Source organism: Oscarella lobularis, chromosome 20, assembly GCF_947507565.1.
Source record: "Oscarella lobularis chromosome 20, ooOscLobu1.1, whole genome shotgun sequence".
Taxonomy (NCBI): Eukaryota; Metazoa; Porifera; class Homoscleromorpha; order Homosclerophorida; family Oscarellidae; genus Oscarella; species Oscarella lobularis.
In genome coordinates this window covers 1,614,556-1,635,583 of record NC_089194.1, presented here as the reverse complement: position 1 = coordinate 1,635,583, position 21,028 = coordinate 1,614,556, and the positions used below count along the sequence as shown (strand labels likewise).

The following is a 21,028-nucleotide window of genomic DNA, read 5'->3' as shown; positions in this document are numbered from 1 at the left end:
CCTCAAAGACGATACTACTCAGTCAAAGACCTGAAAAAGTCACGTGGCATGAACACTTATTTATTCACTCTAAAGTGACTCGACGCGCAAAATACAAGTGAAAAGCTTACGAAATTTTAGAACCGGAGTCTTCGCGTCCCTACCCAATCACACTTCGCCTTCCCCATACAAATCAGCAAGCTCCCTTATAGCCTAAATAAATAATTAAATAAAATTAATTAATTAAATTCATTGATTAATTTTACCTCTTCTTCTTCTTCTTTGAGAGCGGATTTCATCGATTCGTGGCCTTGGACGAGTCGCTCTTTCTCATTGGCCTGAGTCTCGAGCGCCTATGAAAAGAACATCACGTGACAACAGAAAGGAAACTAAACGCTTACATCCTGAAGCTTTTGACCTATCTGGCTGGCGAGCTTCTTTCGCTGCTCACGCAATTTCCTAAAAAATAAAATCAATAAATATAAAAATTCAATTCCGAATTAATACCTGTCCAATTCTCCTTTGTCTGCGACATTCTTCTGCTCGCTTTCCTTGAACTCCTTCACTTGATCGAGCATCTCCTTCTTCAAACTCTTCTCCAACGTCAAACTAATCCTATAGAAAAAGAACCGATTAAATACGCATTTGAATTATGATTTTGTGGTACTTTTGGTGTTTGCTGTCGAGTCTCTTCAGCTGGGACGCCTGCGACGTCGCCATGAGTCGTCCAAGTAGTCGAAACTCCTAAAAAACAAAAGCAATTGAGTATCTAATGAGGCAACGTTTTTCTTCTGAACCAAGTCCAGCTGTTTCTTTCTCAATTCCAACTCATCTTTCGCTTGGGACTCTTCGACTTCGTGCAATATTTCACCGTGTTTATCAGTGAGTTTTGTCAACTGAAAAAAGATCAATATATACGTAATTTACAAGAGAATAATCTACGTACCTCTTCCTCCACTTTTTCAGCGTCAGAACCGTTCGAACTAAAAAGAAAATATCTCTTTATGATTCAATTATATTAATATGTTACTTGGCTGCCTTGTGAGTCGCTCTCCACTTGAGCAACTCCTTGTCGTGAGATCTTTTCACAGTAGCAATGGCCTGGTACACAAAAATGAAGAGAAATATAGAAAGAAAATTCTATACCTTGACGTGCTTCTTCTTCAGAGATTCAAAATCCTTCAAATTCTTCTTGAACAATTTCTTAAAGTCCTAGGAACGCGCAAAAAATAAATCACAAATACAAATTATAATTATTTAATTTTCTGCCTTCATTGTCTTGATCTTTGCCATGGGTTCCGCGTCCCATTCGCCAATCGCCTCCTCCTTACGGCTCTCATGACTCGTCACCGACTTTCTCAATATAGTATAAGCATCTGGTCCAGTGGTGATATCCTCTCCCTGTGGAGACGTCTCCTTGCTTCGGATCCCCGTCGCCTCGTCCTCAGGAACGGAAGCCGTCGCCACGGGAGGCGGAGACGATTCCCTCGGCCCATCTAATCCATCTAATCCATATTTAATTATTTCAAATATTTATTTTACCTTCCCCTGCACTCTGTTTCATCTAAAACGTTATCTCAATCTCAAAGGCTCTTATTCGTAAATAGGGTTTGGGACTTACTTCGTCGTCGGCGTCGTCCAGAAGCTCTTCTAGTATTTTCCCGCGTTTTTCTTGAGCCGATTGATACGCAATGGGATTCTCCAGAGCGTCGAGAAAATCTTACGACGTAGCACGTGAATAAATAAGTGTTAATCGACGTTCTACGTCTCAATGTACCACTATAGGCTTTGGGCACGTAATCAGTCACTTCGAAATGCACGAAAATCGACGCGAAATCGAGTGGCTGATTGAATTCGTTTCGAAGTGGAATGTGACGATATCCTTTAGAGAAAATAAAAATCTGAATATTTATTATTTAATCTCTACCTGACATCAGTGACGTCATGGGTAGAACCCGTTGCCCCAGACAACGATTTCCATCGTCATAGACACCAAATCGAATCATAGCCAATTCGGGAAGCACAATCTAAGTTTCCATAACAACACTAGCGCGCTACGTACAAGAAAAACTCAAACCTTTTTGAAATTAAACGGCTCTTCGTCCCATACGGGATTCACCGCGTTGCCAGGGACGATTTTCGTCTTGAATCTACGTCTCACCGTATCCGTTGGCAACCCGTACATATCAAGTTCGACGTAGACGCCGCACTTGCGATCGCAGAGCATCGTCCCGGATACAACCTCAGAGAGAGAAAAAACTCGAAAAATAAATAAGTATCTATTTGCAAATATACTTTGACTTGAAGAGAGGCGGCGACGATGTTTTCCATGGGCGATTCGACGAAGGGATCAAAGTCCTTGTCGCCGCGTCGCATGCATAGAGGCTTGAGAATGTAGCCACATTGATTGTTCTGCTCGAATTTGCCGAGATGCAGCTGAAAGGGAAGATCTGCAAGAAAAAGAAAAAATGTACATACATACGTAATCGATATTAATTAATATTCTTTTCTTCTGTCTGACCGCATGTCTGAAAATTGAGCGAGACCATTTGACAGCCGGCATTCCAGAACACCTGAAAAAAATCAAACATAGATACGTGATCAAATTAAAAATGAAATTTTGAACCTGCGGCATATAATTGCTCGAATCGTAACGAATTCCCTTGGGATAAATTCGACTAATCTGCCTCCGATTATACCTTAAAAATCAATAACTAATTAAGAATAATTATCTATCGAATTCGCCCGCTCTCACAGAGCAAATTCCACGGGCGATCTCTTCAAGTGATCGGCTGCTGCCGCTTCATTTAACGAAGACATTTCATAGGCGCGATTTTTCCCTATAAGGGGGACCCTCCTCTACATTGATTACCACTTGGTATGAGTGACTAACGTTCTGCCTCTTCAAAACCCTTGAATCGTATGGGCGTTATATAATTTACGAGATCGGATAACGCCGTTTGCGTTTCGCTTTGCCCCTCCCACGTATAAACCTTTGATTTTTTATTGAGAATTTGAATTGTGTTTAGCTAATGATGTGCGCTTACTTGAGATCGGATGACGTCTGCCGATTTTTCTGACGTCAATTTGGCGTGGGGTTCATGAGAAACTTCGGCCTGTTCTCCGTCTTTTTCTTCCGTGTCGTCTTCTGGATTTTTTATTATTGATTTTCAATTATTATTATTAGCTAATGCACTTTTCTCTTCTGCTGCTTCTTCTTCCGGTTTCTCGTCCTTTGAGCTATCAATTACCTTCGAGGGATCGATACTATCAGCTATAAAAGAACTAAATGACTACAAATATTTAATTTTTATTCCCTCATTGCATTTTGCCAGTTGCGCTTTCTTCTTGTTCTTAATCAATATTTTGCCTCGAAGTAGATTCGGACTTGGCAACGGAACGCCCGGATCAAGCTTTAATAAATAAAAAATGAATTAGTCACGTGCACATCGTGTGCAATTGATTTTACAGGGAATCCTTCGATCGGCAATCGAAGGAGCTTCTCCTTGAATATTTCCTGGCAATACTGAGTCATTTTCAATTGCTGAGAGGCGCTATTAAAAATCAATACTATTTAATTGGTTAATGAATTCATTTTTGGACTATTGCCTGCAGTGATTTTCGAAGGAGAGAATCACGGGAAATTCGGACGTTTTAAAAGCGCAATCATTTATAGCGAAAATCACTTCCTAAATATTGATATGAAAATTATTTAATCAATTAAAATTAATTTTACTTTGAACGAAATGTCCGTGCACATCGTGTGACCGTGAGTGATGATTGGCTCGTCGTCGTTGCCATCCCAACAATCAAGTTCAACACAACTAAAAAATTCAATTAAAAATAAAAAAATTAATTATCTCACTTACCGGCATCCAGTCAGCAAAGCTTGCCTATACATTTCAACAGAAGATTTCCCAGTCAGCTGATGCCCTTATAAAAAAATAAAAAAACATATTTCAGATATACCATATGGCGTTCAAAACCCTTCAATACCATATGAGATCCTATCTAAGCTACGCCACACAAGCTACGGTACTTAGAAACACTAGAAAGCAAAGTCCCGCGTAAAAAAGAGCCCTCCTTAATATTAAATTGAAGCCGTCATCTTTAATTCTTAGGACCTAAATATGAAATTGAGGGCCTAATTTTTGATTGTTAGGGACTAAATATTAAATTGAGGGCCTCATCTTTGATTTCAAAGGCCTAAATATTCAATTGAGGGCCTAATCTTTGATTCTAAAGGCCTAAATATGAAACTGAGGGCCTAATCCTTGATTCTTAGGGCCTAAATATTAAATTGAGTGCCTAATTTTTGATTCTTAGAGACCAAATTTTAAATTGAGGGCCTAATCTTCGATTCTTAGGGCCTAAATATTAAATTGAGGGCCTAATCTTTGATTCTTAAGGCCTAAATTTTAAATTGAGGGCCTAATTTTTGATTCTTAGGGACTAAATTTTAAATTGAGGGAGTAATCTTTGATTCTAAAGGCCTAAATATTAAATTGAGGGCCTAATCATCGATTCTTAGGACCTAAATATTAAATTGAGAGCCTAATCTTCGATTCTTAGGGCCTAAATATTAAATTGATGGCGTAATCTTTGATTCTCAGGGCCTAAATATGAAATTGAGGGCCTAATTTTTGATTCTTAGGGACTAAATTTTAAATTGAGAGCCTAATCTTCGATTCTTAGGGCCTAAATATTAAATTGATGGCGTAATCTTTGATTCTCAGGGCCTAAATATTAAATTGAGGGCCTAATCTTTGATTCTTAACTGTAATTTATTACAGGAGAGAACAGTTGGTCAGTCCCTTGTAATTTTATTGTAATTTATTACAGGTGAGAACAGTTGGCCAGTCCCTTGTAATTTAACTGTAATTTATTACAGGTGAGAACAGTTGGCCAGTCCCTTGTAATTTCACTGTAATTTATTACAAGAGAGAACAGTTGGTCAGTTCCTTGTAATTTCACTGTAATTTATTACAGGAGAGAAGAGTTTGCCAGTCCCTTGTAATTTAACTGTAATTTATTACAGGAGAGAACAGTTGGCCAGTCCCTTGTAATTTTATTGTAATTTATTACAGTAGAGAAGAGTTGGCCAGTCCCTTGTAATTTTATTGTAATTTATTACAGTAGAGAAGAGTTGGCCAGTCCCTTGTAATTTTATTGTAATTTATTACAGGAGAGAACAGTTGGCCAGTCCCTTGTAATTTAACTAATTTATTACAGGTGAGAATAGTTGGCCAGTCCCTTGTAATTTAAGGCCTAAATATTAAATTGAGGGCCTAATCTTTGATTCTTAGGGCCTAAATATTAAATTGAGTGCCTAATTTTTGATTCTTAGGGACTAAATTTTAAATTGAGGGCCTAATCTTTGATTCTAAAGGCCTAAATATTAAATGGAGGGCCTAATCATCGATTCTTAGGGCCTAAATATTAAATTGAAGGACTAATCTTGATTCTCAGGGCATAAATATTAAATTGAGGCCCTAATCTTCGATTCTTAGGGCCTAAATATTAAATTGAGGGCCTAATCTTTGATTCTTAGAGCCTAAATATTAAATTGAGGACCTAATCTTTGATTCTTAGGGCCTAAATATTAAATTGAGGGCCTAATCATCGATTCTTAGGGCCTAAATATTAAATTGAGGGACTAATCTTGATTCTCAGGGCCTAAATATTAAATTAAGGCCCTAATCTTCGATTCTTAGGGCTTAAATATTAAATTGAGGACCTAATCTTTGATTTTAAAGGCCTAAATATTAAATTGAGGGCCTAATCTTCGATTCTTAGGGCCTAAATATTAAATGGAGGAAATAATCTTCGATTCTTAGGGCCTAAATTTTAAATTGAGGGCCTAATCTTCGATTCTTAGGGCCTAAATATTAAATTGAGAGCCTAATCTTTGATTCTTAGGGCCTAAATATTAAATGGAAGGCCTAATCTTCGATTCTTAGGGCCTAAATTTTAAATTGAGGGCCTAATCTTTGATTCTGAAGGCAGAAATATTAAATTGAGGGCCTAATCATCGATTCTAAAGGCATAAATATGAAATTGAGGGCCTAATTTTTGATTCTTAGGGACTAAATTTTAAATTGAGAGCCTAATCTTCGATTCTTAGGGCCTAAATATTAAATTGATGGCGTAATCTTTGATTCTCAGGGCCTAAATATTAAATTGAGGGCCTAATCTTTGATTCTTAACTGTAATTTATTACAGGAGAGAACAGTTGGTCAGTCCCTTGTAATTTTATTGTAATTTATTACAGGTGAGAACAGTTGGCCAGTCCCTTGTAATTTAACTGTAATTTATTACAGGTGAGAACAGTTGGCCAGTCCCTTGTAATTTCACTGTAATTTATTACAAGAGAGAACAGTTGGTCAGTTCCTTGTAATTTCACTGTAATTTATTACAGGAGAGAAGAGTTTGCCAGTCCCTTGTAATTTAACTGTAATTTATTACAGGAGAGAACAGTTGGCCAGTCCCTTGTAAATTTATTGTAATTTATTACAGTAGAGAAGAGTTGGCCAGTCCCTTGTAATTTTATTGTAATTTATTACAGTAGAGAAGAGTTGGCCAGTCCCTTGTAATTTTATTGTAATTTATTACAGGAGAGAACAGTTGGCCAGTCCCTTGTAATTTAACTAATTTATTACAGGTGAGAATAGTTGGCCAGTCCCTTGTAATTTAAGGCCTAAATATGAAATTGAGGGCCTAATCTTTGATTCTTAGGGCCTAAATATTAAATTGAGTGCCTAATTTTTGATTCTTAGGGACTAAATTTTAAATTGAGGGCCTAATCTTTGATTCTAAAGGCCTAAATATTAAATGGAGGGCCTAATCATCGATTCCTGGGGCCTAAATATTAAATTGAAGGACTAATCTTGATTCTCAGGGCATAAATATTAAATTGAGGCCCTAATCTTCGATTCTTAGGGCCTAAATATTAAATTGAGGGCCTAATCTTTGATTCTTAGAGCCTAAATATTAAATTGAGGACCTAATCTTTGATTCTTAGGGCCTAAATATTAAATTGAGGGCCTAATCATCGATTCTTAGGGCCTAAATTTTAAATTGAGGGCCTAATCTTTGATTCCAAAGGCCTAAATATTAAATTGAGGGCATAATCATCGATTCTCAGGGCCTAAATATTAAATTGAAGGCCTAATCTTCGATTCTTAGGGCCTAAATATTAAATAATTGAGGGCCTAATCATCGATTCAAAAGGCCTAAATATGACTAATTTTTGATTCTTATGGACTAAATTTTAAATTGAGAGCCTAATCTTTGATTCTAAGAGCACAAAATTTTAAATTGAGGGCCTAATCTTCGATTACTAGGGCCTAAATATCAAATTGAGGGACTAATCTTCGATTCTTAGCGACTAAATTTTAAATTGAGGGCCTAATCTTTGATTCTAAAGGCCTAAATATTAAATTGAGGGCCTAATCATCGATTCTAAAGGCCTAAATATGAAATTGAGGGCCTAATCTTTGATTCTTAGGGCCTAAATATGAAATTGAGGGCCTAATCTTCGATTCTTAGGGCCTAAATTTTAAATTGAGGGCCTAATCTTTGATTCTAAAGGCTTAAATATTAAATTGAGGACCTAATCATCGATTCTAAAGGCCTAAAGATGAAATTGAGGGCGTAATTTTTGATTCTTAGGGACTAAATATTAAATTGAGGGCCTAATCTTTGATTCTAAAGCACTAAATATTAAATTGAGGGCTTAATCATCGATTCTAAAGGCATAAATATGAAATTGAGGGCCTAATTTTTGATTCTTAGAGACTAAATTTTAAATTGAGGACCTAATCTTCGATTCTTAGGGCCTAAATATTAAATTGAGGGCCTAATCTTTGATTCTTAGGGCCAAAATATTAAATTGAGGGCCTAATCTTTGATTCTTAGGGCCTAAATTTTAAATTGAGGACCTAATCTTCGATTCTTAGGACCTAAATATTAAATTGAGGGCCTAATCTTTGATTCTTAGGGCCAAAATATTAAATTGAGGGCCTAATCTTTGATTCTAAAGGCCTAAATATTAAATTGAGAGCCTAATTTTGATTCTTAGGGACTAAATATTAAATTGAGGGCCTAATCTTTGATTCTAAAGGCCTAAATATTAAATTCAGGGCCTAATCATCGATTCTAAAGGCATAAATATGAAATTGAGAGCCTAATCTTTGATTCTTAGGGCATAAATTTCAAATTGAGGGCCTAATCTTTGATTCTTCGGGCCTAAATATTAAATTGAGGGCCTAATCTTTGATTCTTAGGGCCTAAATTTTAAATTCAGGGCCTAATCTTTGATTCTAAAGGCCTAAATATTAAATTGAGGGCCTAATCATCGATTCTTAGGGCCTAAATATGAAATTGAGGGCCTAATTTTTGATTCTTAGAGACTAAATTTTAAATTGAGAGCCTAATCTTTGATTCTTAAGGCCTAAATTTTAAATTGAGGACCTAATCTTCGATTCTTAGGGCCTAAATATTAAATTGAGGGCCTAATCTTTGATTCTTAGGGCCAAAATATTAAATTGAGGGCCTAATCTTTGATTCTAAAGGCCTAAATATTAAATTGAGGGCCTAATCATCGATTCTAAAGACCTAAATATAAAATTGAGGGCCTAATTTTGATTCTTAGGGACTAAATATTAAATTGAGAGCCTAATCTTTGATTCTAAAGGCCTAAATATTAAATTGAGGGCCTAATTTTGATTCTTAGGGACTAAATATTAAATTGAGGGCCTAATCTTTGATTCTAAAGGCCTAAATATTAAATTCAGGGCCTAATCATCGATTCTAAAGGCATAAATATGAAATTGAGAGCCTAATCTTTGATTCTTAGGGCATAAATTTTAAATTGAGGGCCTAATCATTGATTCTTCGGGCCTAAATATTAAATTGAGGGCCTAATCTTTGATTCTTAGGGCCTAAATTTTAAATTGAGGGCCTAATCTTTGATTGTAAAGGCCTAAATATTAAATTGAGGGCCTAATCATCGATTCTTAGGGTCTAAATATTAAATTGAGGGACTAATCTTGATTCTCAGGGCCTAAATATTAAATTCAGGCCCTAATCTTCGATTCTTAGGACCTAAATATTAAATTGAGGGCCTAATCATCGATTCTAAAGGCCTAAATATGAAATTGAGGGCCTAATCTTTGATTCTTAGGGCCTAAATATGAAATTGAGGGCCTAATCTTCGATTCTTAGGGCCTAAATTTTAAATTGAGGGCCTAATCTTTGATTCTAAAGGCTTAAATATTAAATTGAGGGCCTAATCATCGATTCTAAAGGCCTAAAGATGAAATTGAGGGCGTAATTTTTTATTCTTAGGGACTAAATATTAAATTGAGGGCCTAATCTTTGATTCTTAGGGCCTAAATATGAAATTGAGGGCCTAATCTTCGATTCTTAGGGCCTAAATTTTAAATTGAGGGCCTAATCTTTGATTCTAAAGGCTTAAATATTAAATTGAGGGCCTAATCATCGATTCTAAAGGCCTAAAGATGAAATTGAGGGCGTAATTTTTTATTCTTAGGGACTAAATATTAAATTGAGGGCCTAATCTTTGATTCTAAAGGACTAAATATTAAATTGAGGGCCTAATCATCGATTCTAAAGGCATAAATATGAAATTGAGGGCCTAATTTTTGATTCTTAGAGACTAAATTTTAAATTGAGAGCCTAATCTTTGATTCTTAGGGCCTAAATTTTAAATTGAGGACCTAATCTTCGATTCTTAGGGCCTAAATATTAAATTGAGGGCCTAATCTTTGATTCTTAGGGCCAAAATATTAAATTGAGGGCCTAATCTTTGATTCTGAAGGCAGAAATATTAAATTGAGGGCCTAATCATCGATTCTAAAGGCATAAATATGAAATTGAGGGCCTAATTTTTGATTCTTAGGGACTAAATTTTAAATTGAGAGCCTAATCTTCGATTCTTAGGGCCTAAATATTAAATTGAGGGACTAATCTTGATTCTCAGGGCCTAAATATTAAATTCAGGCCCTAATCTTCGATTCTTAGGACCTAAATATTAAATTGAGGGCCTAATCATCGATTCTAAAGGCCTAAATATGAAATTGAGGGCCTAATCTTTGATTCTTAGGGCCTAAATATGAAATTGAGGGCCTAATCTTCGATTCTTAGGGCCTAAATTTTAAATTGAGGGCCTAATCTTTGATTCTAAAGGCTTAAATATTAAATTGAGGGCCTAATCATCGATTCTAAAGGCCTAAAGATGAAATTGAGGGCGTAATTTTTGATTCTTAGGGACTAAATATTAAATTGAGGGCCTAATCTTTGATTCTAAAGGACTAAATATTAAATTGAGGGCCTAATCATCGATTCTAAAGGCATAAATATGAAATTGAGGGCCTAATTTTTGATTCTTAGAGACTAAATTTTAAATTGAGAGCCTAATCTTTGATTCTTAGGGCCTAAATTTTAAATTGAGGACCTAATCTTCGATTCTTAGGGCCTAAATATTAAATTGAGGGCCTAATCTTTGATTCTGAAGGCAGAAATATTAAATTGAGGGCCTAATCATCGATTCTAAAGGCATAAATATGAAATTGAGGGCCTAATTTTTGATTCTTAGGGACTAAATTTTAAATTGAGAGCCTAATCTTCGATTCTTAGGGCCTAAATATTAAATTGAGGGACTAATCTTGATTCTCAGGGCCTAAATATTAAATTCAGGCCCTAATCTTCGATTCTTAGGACCTAAATATTAAATTGAGGGCCTAATCATCGATTCTAAAGGCCTAAATATGAAATTGAGGGCCTAATATTTGATTCTTAGGGCCTAAATATGAAATTGAGGGCCTAATCTTCGATTCTTAGGGCCTAAATTTTAAATTGAGGGCCTAATCTTTGATTCTAAAGGCTTAAATATTAAATTGAGGGCCTAATCATCGATTCTAAAGGCCTAAAGATGAAATTGAGGGCGTAATTTTTGATTCTTAGGGACTAAATATTAAATTGAGGGCCTAATCTTTGATTCTAAAGGACTAAATATTAAATTGAGGGCCTAATCATCGATTCTAAAGGCATAAATATGAAATTGAGGGCCTAATTTTTGATTCTTAGAGACTAAATTTTAAATTGAGAGCCTAATCTTTGATTCTTAGGGCCTAAATTTTAAATTGAGGACCTAATCTTCGATTCTTAGGGCCTAAATATTAAATTGAGGGCCTAATCTTTGATTCTTAGGGCCAAAATATTAAATTGAGGGCCTAATCTTTGATTCTGAAGGCAGAAATATTAAATTGAGGGCCTAATCATCGATTCTAAAGGCATAAATATGAAATTGAGGGCCTAATTTTTGATTCTTAGGGACTAAATTTTAAATTGAGAGCCTAATCTTCGATTCTTAGGGCCTAAATATTAAATTGATGGCGTAATCTTTGATTCTCAGGGCCTAAATATTAAATTGAGGGCCTAATCTTTGATTCTTAACTGTAATTTATTACAGGAGAGAACAGTTGGTCAGTCCCTTGTAATTTTATTGTAATTTATTACAGGAGAGAACAGTTGGTCAGTCCCTTGTAATTTTATTGTAATTTATTACAGGTGAGAACAGTTGGCCAGTCCCTTGTAATTTAACTGTAATTTATTACAGGAGAGAACAGTTGACCAGTCCCTTGTAATAATAAATTGAGGGCCTAATCTTTAATTCTTAGGGCCTAAATATTAAATTGAGGGGTCCAATTTTTAGATTTGTCTTGGGACAATTTTTAAATTGTGATCACAGGGATCAGTGATCCCAGAGGCATCAAGGGATTCGAGAAGGCCTAAGACTCTTTCTGAAGAAGGCAATATCTAATAAAGGAATTTGAGAAGGCCTAGGACTCTTTCTAAAGAAGGCCAGACCCCCTTTAAGTATAAACAAATTCCCGTACATACCAGTTAGATAGGTATTATGAGAACTATTGATGAAATAGTGAGACAAAGGCTGATCCATGTCGTGCGTCATATCGAGCGTTCCCAAATTCACGACGGGATTGTCTTCGCTGAGAAGAAGACGTTCGAAGCCGACCAACGTCAAATGACCTAGATTAATATTATTAATTATCAATATTTATTTATTTATTTATTTGTCTATTTATCTGCCTTTTTTTGCCATCTGTTCCTCTGGTTCGTTGCGCGATATCAGATCGCTCACTTGCTTGTCGTTCATTGGCGGATGAAGAATTTCGTTGAGACGAGAATCCCTTTGAGTCTAAAAAATAAAAATTAATTAATTAATTAATTAAATCACACGGTGCTTCTATATGAGACTTTGTTGAGAAACGTCTTCAGTTGAGCGAGCGTGATAAAAGGCTTCTTTCCTCCATTTCTACATGATGAATTCATTGACAAAAAATCGTATATCTAATTATTATTTATTTACATTGAAGAAAAGAGTTTTTCTTTGTCCAATTTTCCCACGTATTTCATGTAGAGTTGAAGGAATTTATCGAACGGGAATTGACTCAGAAAAAAAGCCTCCTGAAGAAAACTAATCAAAGAACGTATCTATTCTTAAAATTGCTACCAACCTTTTGCAACAAGCCCATCGCCTCCATAGCCACTTTGAGTCTCACCTTATCATCCTTGCTCGGCGGAGAAAAGAAAGACATCAAGCTATAAAAGGAAATCTATTTATTTATTTATTTATTGACGTCACAGAGTAGGACCTTTTATTGGTAATACTTCCATTGGCATCGGCAATAAAACACAATTTGGCGTACCTAAAGAATATCGATCAATTAATTAATTATTAGCAATTCAACGCTTACGATTTTCTCAATATTGAAATCACGTTGCCGTTATTGGCGACGAGATTATGAGTCAATAACGATAAATCGCGCGACCACGTGACCGCCAAATCACTCGACGACGCGACGAGATTGCAAAAATTGACGTCGACGACGTTGATGCCGTAGGCGATGGAAATCATCCGGGATTCGACGTCGGCATCTTGTCCCAAAGCGTCGCGAATTTTCGCGTCCTAAAGCGCGCTAAGTGACATTTTTTTGAGAATTTTTTCTTCTCTCACTTTGGGATGCTTCGCTTGGGAGCCCAAGCGAACGTCGCTCACGTGACATAAATCGAGATAGGTGCTTTCCTTTTTCGAACGGGAGGCTTGAGACCCGGATGCGGTTATTGGCGTGGAATTTACCTTTCCCGCTGGAAGAATGCGTAGCACGAGTCCGGCTTCGTCGACGCGCAGCGTGCAGTCGTGCGGCGCCACTTCCTAGCGCGAGAGAAAGCTCCTAAGACTCGTTTTCGCGATTTTCTCGCGCGAACTCACTTCGTCCCAGCGTTTGAAGATCGTCTCTTCTAGCAGAAGTGACGTGGGCTTTACGACGGCAAGTTTGACGGTTCGTGAGCCGGCGCCGGCCATAAGGAAAGGAAAGGAAACGATCGTCGAATGTTGATCAGTTACTCGCGAGACGAGCGTGCGCTACGAAGAGACTCTCCCACACTCTCTCCCACATGTCACATGTGATCTCCTACAGTAACTGGGAGTGTAGGACGTGCACGAACGCCTTGAGGAACACCTCCATGAACAAATAAATAAACAAGAACGACACAGAACAAAAGAATCACAAGCACAGCGAGGACGCTAACTCGTCGATAATTAACGAAAAAAATCTCATAAAGCGGAATGATATTCATCTCAAAGTCTATATAAAATTTAATCTAGAATTCTAGACACACACAAAAAAGAAGAAAACGTGGGGGGGGGGGGGGGGGGGGGGGGGTCTCTAAGAAGGCTGAAAAGAGAAGACAGATGACGGTGCTCCAGTCGGATCATCGTCAATAACAGCCCAAGGAGCAACCCTCTAATATACATGCATACATGTACGAGATTAATATAATTAATAAATAGAACCTCTTACCTGAGCTCCAAGAGGTCCCAATTCGTTTGCAATAAACTCTTGAAGATCTTCGAGCATATTCTCGTGCTCATACTGCGTCATCTGCTGTCCGCCGCCGCCGCCGCCACCCCCCATCATCATTGCCTGTAGAGCGGGATTAGCGGCGAAGAAATCCGAAGCGACGTTCGACTGCGGCGGTTTCATCATCGAAAACGTCATCATCTGCGATTCCATTGGCTTCTGAATCTCATTCGACGACGTCGTCTCCTTCTCCGGCGTCTCGTCGCGACTCTCGACGCCCGAATCGGTGTGCGGCGGAAAATCCGCGGAATTCTCCGAACAGTCGCTCGATTTTCGAACGACGACGACGCTTTCGTCGCTCATTGGCATGATCGTCGACGCCGCGGGGCTATTGGCGGCAAGCGAAGGCGCCGCCGTTGACGGTGCCGGTGAATCGAGCGGCGGCTCTTTGGGATAAGAAACGTCGGGCGGCGCGAATTCGGGAAACGGCGGATTATCGGGATCGATTCCGTCCAATGTGAGCTGACGACGAGCTTCAGACTCACTTAGAGATTTAATTTAATAGTACAATTGAGTGGGGTTGAGAGTCCTCTACTTCTCTATATATTTCTGTACCAATTGAGTGGGGGGTCCTCTACAGATAAGTTACTTTTCTATACAGCTGGGCTTTCTGGCCTCTACCTCGTAAACTGGTCTTTGCATTTCTAAGTAAACTGGCATTTACCTCCTCGTAAACTGACCTCTCAAGACAAATTAAGTCCAATATTTGTCAATTCTACCAATTGACTGGCGCTCAGAGCCCTCTACTTGTCTATATAGCTGGGGTTTACAGTTGACTAGCGCTGGGAGTCCTCTACTTGCAATTGACTGGCGCTGGGGGTCCTCTACCTTTCCTATACGCCCAAGGATTCTTTTAGGGTACCGTACCTGATGACGTAGTTCGTTATGACAATGCAATTGGCTTTGGCCGTTTTGCTGTCGAAAACTATTGCGGCGCGAGACTGCATCCAAACCCATCTGCCGTCGTGACGTAGGAAGCGATAGTAGCCGCTGACGCCTTCGCCCTTAGCAAGCACTAAGAGAAAAAGGTGCCTGTTAAGGTTAAGATAAGGAGCTCTAGGCGTCGTCCTACGTTCCGTGTGACATTTCTGACACATGGGTAGATCTCCAACGTGGTGAAATTCGAACATGGAGCGACCGACGAGATCATTGGGCATGTAGCCGAAGAGAGATCTCACGCTGCGCAATTACATATATAATTAATCTTTTTTTCTTTTCCCCTCCCTTACGTGTCGTTCATGTGAACTTTCATGAATTGCAAATGCATTGTGTTGTACGTAGTAAATACGCCGGGTTTCATTCGCACTTCGACGATTGTCGTCGGCGTCGCTGGGCACATCATCGAGACGAAGGAGGGACGTTGAGAGCGGCCGCGACTCAAGACGACTCGACCCGAGCAATGAATCACCTAATAGAGTGCAATACAAAATAAATACTCAAAGAGGACGACAAAGACGTGAAGAAGAGACAGAAAACTGCCAAACAAAAAAAAAACGCGCAATTTCTCTGTTATCATAGAAAATTTCTCACAGGGTCCATGAGTAATTTTAATAGAAATAATCCCATAAAAAATTACTCACAGGGTTCATGAGTAATGTTACCAGAAATAATCCCACAAAAAATTTCTCACAGGGTCCATGAGTAATTTTATACAGAAAATTACTCACTGGTGGGATCACAAGTACACCTGTGGCCATAGGGATCACTCATAAATATGTAGGCTCATTGCAAATTGCAGTACAAAGTTCAACTTTCACAGCTCCAGAACGAGTGAAAGTTGTTTACGGATTTCGTACCTTGTATCCAGGGCTCTTTGACACGCCACACGGCATCTTGTTGACCGTGCACTTAATCCGGCAGAAGAACGAGTATTTCGACTCCGGATCAGCGATCCCGTTCATGAGAAGCGTTTCCTTGACTTCTCCCAAGTCCTCCTTGTGAACATAGTCGAGAATACTCCTTCCAATCATATCATGCTTAGAAAGAAGAGACTCTAGGCAGGAGAAAACTGATTTGCAAAGGGCTCTTACCTGATAAAGTCCCAGATAATTATTCACGTTCTGAGACACGTACGTCACAACGCCTTCCATAGTCGTCACGCAGAGAAATCCGTCTACAGCCTTAATAAAAAATTACAATTAATTAAAAAATGAAATCCGCTGTTCCCCATACCAACCGGCATAATGAGTGATTCTAAATCCGATTTTTTCACGACTCGACGTGACGTCGAAGCGCGTTTGGATTTCGACCCGTTTCCGCCCCCGAAATGATCTTTCGCCTTCAAATAACTGACGGCGAGACGCAAAACGGTCGTCTTGTCGAACGACGCTTTGAGACTCTCTTCGAAGGGAAGGAGATCGGTGAGCTCTTTCATCACCGTAGCGTAGCGTTCGCGCTTCTCCTGCGCTTTCATACGCGATTTCGTGCGCCTAGAATCACCACCGTAAGGGGAAGGAGTATATATGACGTCATAAAATGCTTTCACTAGTGGGAGAGGGTCTTATGGTTTTCAATCATCTGTCCGGATAATTCCAGTTTGTTCTACTTTTAGATATGTATGTATATGTGATGGCACATGGGCATTTGTTAGGTCAGGTGTATCAAAAGTACCCCTGTCTCTTTGTCTCAGCTACACTGGGTCTCTCTCTCCCCATTCAGGATGTGGTCATGGTTACGGCATCGATGTCGTGGCACTATAATGTCTTTTAGTGTCTCTCGCTTGTACTACGGTACTGAGGCTGAAAACGCTGCCTAAATCGTAGACTTTCGCGTGGAGAAAGGGTTACTATTGACGCGTTGACGCGTCGCGTTGCGTCGCGTCGCGATTTGCGCCCACTTGCCTCGATTCTTGAACGTTCGACTGCCTATCTGTCGTTTTCCTCGTTGCGCCGAACGCCTGGGGCGGCGTCGAAAGACGCGGAACCTTCTGAAACGACATCGCCGAAGCAGAAGAGGAGAGCCACTCTGCGAGTGACGCAATGACGCATGCGTTTCTTCCGTCTACGTCATACATCAGGGATCGCTACTACTGTACTACGTCATTGACAAACAGAAAACAAACACGGAAAAAAAATCAAGCGTTTCTATCTACACCATTGACTCGCTCAGCGCAAGTGGAGTCTTTGAATATCGCGAGTCTGCGCTCCGAAAACTTGAGAAGACTTCTTCAAGTTTCGACTCGGATGAGACGTCATCGTCACCGGACATGCTGTCGTCGGAGCCGAAGTACTCTTCAGGACTTTCGTCGCCGGCAATTTTTTCATCTTCGTTTTCAAATTCCTGATAGCCAATCAGTTCCGCGGCGACGGCCTCCATTCGTCGATACAACTCATCGAATTTGGGACGCTTGTGAGGATCGAGATTCCAGCACGTCTTTAAAATTTCATATCTGAATATAAAAATGAACTAATTTATTACTCCCTACGCCCAATATTTTCCGTATATGTACATCGCGTCTGGAGCATTTTTCGGTTTCTCCAAGCGAAGTCCTCGTTGTACGAGCCCTAATACCTCGTGATTCTGCACTCCAGGATAGGGATCAATACCCAAGGTAAAAACCTCCCACGCGGTAATACCAAATGCCCACTAAGAATATACGTCGAGAGAGAATTCTACTGCAAGTCAACTACGGTATACCACATCCGATTGGTGGGTGAATTTGCGATCTGTCAGGCATTCAGGTGCAAGCCATTTTATAGGCAACTTCTTCGACGACTTGACTCTGTAGTAGGACGAAGGATTGACGCTTCGAGATAGCCCGAAATCGGCTACCTTGACAACGAGTTTCTTGTTCAGCCTGCACGTGCAAAAAATCTCGAAATTTTGACGATTTTCTAACTATATACAGCACTCACATGCAATTTCGAGCGGCTAGATCCCTATGTATCACATTCTTCGTCGTCAGATACGACATTCCCGCTGCAATCTGAAGACACACGCGCAGCAAAAACGACAATGATAAGACTTCAGGAACCTAGAAAAGACAAAAAATATTTTCCCATATGCAAGTTGTTCGTCACTTATATAACCGGAGTATTCTTCATGTCCGAATAGTCGCCCGATTCGAGACGACGTCGCGTCACGTACTGCTTCACGTCGCCGTGATCCATGAACGGTACGACGATGAGAGGACCAAAGTTTTCCGGATCGTAGTTGAGACAGACGCCGAGCAAATGAAGAACGTTGGGATGATGAAACGTTTTCATGAGACTGCACTCGCACAGGAGATCGTTCAAATCGTTCTCGGCTTCACTGGAAGAAGCTAAGACAAAATTAAATTCGTTTGATTAATTAATTAATTAATTAAAGACTCGGACCTCTTCCTGCTTTGATTGCGACTTTGACCGGTTGGGATCTGATTCCCAATGCCGTGCCTTCGAAAACGCATCCAAACGCTCCTATAGAAAATATACTACATACTATCTACGTTGTTTTTTTTGAAGCTGCTGACCCTCGCCTATGAGTTGACCTAATTGGATTTGTTTTGCGTCGATGACGAAGTTCATTCCTATGCCGGATTGACTCACCATTTCTCTCCTCCATTTGTTAGCTGAAAAATTCACTAATATCAAGCGATCTTAATTAATTAATGAAATCTGGAATTTACCGACAACTTGTCTTTTTTTCACGCGAATAGATATTTGCCTAAAGAAATGTCGTAAATTGATTGCATGCAAAGTAATTTATCTAACATCTCTCGCGCTTGACGCTTTCTCCGAGCGAAACAAGTTATCATGACAATGACGAGACCAATCACTGCTACTCCAGAAGAAACGGAGACCGCTATAATAACATTTTGACTGTCGGCCGAATTCGTCGAACCTCCCACCGGTCCTGGAGCTAGTAGTATACAGAAAAACAACGCGGATGATGGAATACATACAATATAGTCTCATTTCTATACCCAGTGTCGAGCAATGGGTTGTAAATGTGCGGTTCTTCGAATACTCCCCCCAACCGTATTCATTTCCCGCTCTGACTTTCCAGCTATATTTTGTGTTCGCCTCAAGTTCGTCTATAGTTATAGTGACGTTAGTCGTCATAGACACTTTGGAGTTGCTGAACTCCAAAGAGGGGCCATAGGCGATCTCGTAGCGATCAGCTGTTTCGTCGACTTCGTACGAAAGTGTCGCTTTTTTGCTGCAGAGTAACGTCGTTTCCGTTTGAATAGACGCCTGCTTTGGAACATCTATAATATTTCAATACAAGTTAGATCTCGCTGCATGAGAGCGAACGGCTCCTTTCTTACCTTTGGTATCGATAACCGTATAATTTACAGGGCCTCTACCGAGACTATTGTAGGCGGCGCACGATAAATTGTATGAAGTTCCAGCGACAAGATTCTTAAAAACAATTGCTGTATCGTCGTTCGTTCTATTATATTCCTGCAGCGTGCTAGTGGACGCATTCGAGTTGCTCATCGCGATAGTCACCGCGTAGTAGGATATAGGACTTCCGCCGTCAATTGGCGGAGGGAGAATTTTGGCCTGAATTGAATTATTCGAAACGCTTTGGATATCGAGCCCACACTTATCGGGTGAACCTACGATTCACTGAAAGTACAGTAGCTCAAACTCTAATGATCTTACAGGTGACGTTTAGAAGAAAACTCCGACTCGTTTTGTTACCGACACCGCACGTGTAGTTTAGGAGATCGCCACTCCTTTGAATTTTTATAACGGTCAAGTTCGATTGAACGGTAATGCGCAGACCGTCGTCTTCAATCTGTGAAACCCGAGGCACCAATTGCGTATTGGACCATTGAATTTCTGGCTTGGGGTAGCCCTTTGCGGAGCAAGAAAGCACGAGACTCTTCTCGCATTTGACTTGAATGAACTGAATCGATTTAGAAGGTTTGATCATGACTGCCGGATCTAAAACAGCAAAATGTTTCGGTTCACGATTTTAATTAAACTAATTGTACCTTTAACTCGGATTCTTACACTCGTGCTGCCGTTTCCGAAGCAGTTGCTCACTTGAAGGGTATAATAGCCGGATTCCGAGAGCGAGAGACCGCCGACGGTTAGATGGGTCTCGTTGAAACGAAATTTCGCGCGATTGACGAGCGTCCCGGACGTACCATTTCCTCTAAACACACGAAACGAATTCTCGTTGCTTGATGAAGGAGGAGGAGGAGGATTGGCTTTAATTTTAAGGACAAAACTCGTCATCGTCTTGCCAACGTCGAGAGTCATTTCCTTCATTATAATTTTAGGAACATCTAAAGATATTCGAATTTCAAATTGAACAAGGGTACGAGTCACGTGCGTGCGTACGTCCAAGACGAAGAGTCACATTGAATTTTGCGAATTTGTCATTCTCGTCGACGACGTTGATGACAGACCCGTCCATGGTGCGATTCATAGCGGATAATATCAAGTTCAATTCACCAATTCCCTCCAAATTAGAGAATTCGGACGGAGAAAAAGTTCCCGGAACAGCACGATCGATGACACTTCCATTTTCGCGATACATCCAATAGAGAGCGTTGTGTGCTACTTTTGGATCCGGATGGAACGTTATCCCTTTGCCTTCTTCTTGATAAACAGTCAGCTGTTTCGTTCCGACTGTGACGTCGTTTTCTAAAGTAACGGAACTTGATAAGGTGACGCGCGCTTTGTGTTTCTTAAAAAGTGACCGTCTCGTGGGAGGGGGGCTCACTTCCTTCCTGGATACCTATGCCGTAACTTAGTTTACGGAAAACCGCGAAAAGCCCTAGAAGGGCAAATATGCGGGGGGTAAAGGGCACACACGCACGACACGCAGTATTGTTGGAAGTACACCACCGCCCTTGTCGATAATAAAATCTTACCGCAAGTGATCGATGCCTCGGAGGTTGCTGTCTGACAAGACAAAACGACGAATAAAACGACGAATAGACGCTAAGCAAAACAATAGAACAGGAAAAATCGTGTGAACCAAGCGACGATGCTCGCCTTCACAGGCATCCACGAGATGTCGCCTGTTCTTGTCCGACAAAGCGGCTCTGCATTTCCACGGCAGAGCGAATGCGAGCTCCGCTTCTCCCCTACGCACTCCACGCACTCCATCCCCAACGCTGAACACGTGACAGGACGCGCACT

At 39.9% G+C, this 21,028-nt stretch overlaps 3 protein-coding genes across 4 annotated transcripts; all 3 read right to left on the bottom strand.

The window, feature by feature from the left end:
• Positions 1 to 44: 44 nt before the first annotated feature.
• On the bottom strand, positions 45 to 13,455 carry LOC136198837 (1-phosphatidylinositol 4,5-bisphosphate phosphodiesterase beta-1-like). Of its 2 annotated transcripts, none has more exons than XM_065988883.1 (37): positions 13,295 to 13,455; positions 13,163 to 13,237; positions 13,040 to 13,108; positions 12,780 to 12,991; positions 12,678 to 12,731; positions 12,540 to 12,624; positions 12,392 to 12,489; positions 12,280 to 12,337; positions 12,112 to 12,220; positions 11,905 to 12,051; positions 3,849 to 3,912; positions 3,716 to 3,803; positions 3,589 to 3,668; positions 3,449 to 3,533; positions 3,305 to 3,392; positions 3,176 to 3,253; positions 3,027 to 3,127; positions 2,873 to 2,972; positions 2,735 to 2,819; positions 2,606 to 2,678; positions 2,501 to 2,552; positions 2,275 to 2,429; positions 2,057 to 2,221; positions 1,907 to 2,006; positions 1,757 to 1,861; positions 1,601 to 1,698; positions 1,522 to 1,543; positions 1,249 to 1,475; positions 1,126 to 1,191; positions 1,010 to 1,080; positions 926 to 962; positions 777 to 875; positions 647 to 723; positions 487 to 594; positions 381 to 438; positions 246 to 332; positions 45 to 192 (listed from the first exon to the last, which is right to left on the bottom strand). In XM_065988883.1, the coding sequence occupies exons 1-37, from the start codon at positions 13,385 to 13,387 to the stop codon at positions 148 to 150; spliced, it is 3,414 nt and encodes a 1,137-aa protein (XP_065844955.1). In that variant the 5' UTR covers positions 13,388 to 13,455; the 3' UTR covers positions 45 to 147. The 2 variants fall into 2 exon arrangements, with proteins under 2 accessions (XP_065844955.1, XP_065844956.1); XM_065988884.1 differs by having other exon boundaries at positions 3,027 to 3,124.
• Positions 13,456 to 13,680: 225 nt separating this feature from the next.
• Positions 13,681 to 16,959, bottom strand: LOC136199203 (hypoxia-inducible factor 1-alpha-like). The gene is made up of 9 exons (XM_065989359.1): positions 16,787 to 16,959; positions 16,123 to 16,375; positions 15,977 to 16,066; positions 15,743 to 15,922; positions 15,176 to 15,354; positions 15,019 to 15,125; positions 14,814 to 14,961; positions 13,887 to 14,430; positions 13,681 to 13,829 (listed from the first exon to the last, which is right to left on the bottom strand). The coding sequence occupies exons 1-9, from the start codon at positions 16,957 to 16,959 to the stop codon at positions 13,752 to 13,754; spliced, it is 1,752 nt and encodes a 583-aa protein (XP_065845431.1). The 3' UTR covers positions 13,681 to 13,751.
• Positions 16,933 to 21,018, bottom strand: LOC136199201 (fibroblast growth factor receptor 3-like). Its single transcript, XM_065989357.1, has 16 exons — positions 20,882 to 21,018; positions 20,758 to 20,827; positions 20,222 to 20,527; positions 19,870 to 20,166; positions 19,535 to 19,819; positions 19,195 to 19,488; positions 18,850 to 19,134; positions 18,638 to 18,785; positions 18,553 to 18,590; positions 18,397 to 18,495; positions 18,263 to 18,343; positions 17,975 to 18,207; positions 17,801 to 17,919; positions 17,583 to 17,742; positions 17,395 to 17,531; positions 16,933 to 17,334 (listed from the first exon to the last, which is right to left on the bottom strand). Exons 1-16 carry the CDS (start codon positions 20,993 to 20,995, stop codon positions 17,034 to 17,036), a joined length of 2,967 nt encoding a protein of 988 aa, XP_065845429.1. The 5' UTR covers positions 20,996 to 21,018; the 3' UTR covers positions 16,933 to 17,033.
• Positions 21,019 to 21,028: the final 10 nt, after the last annotated feature.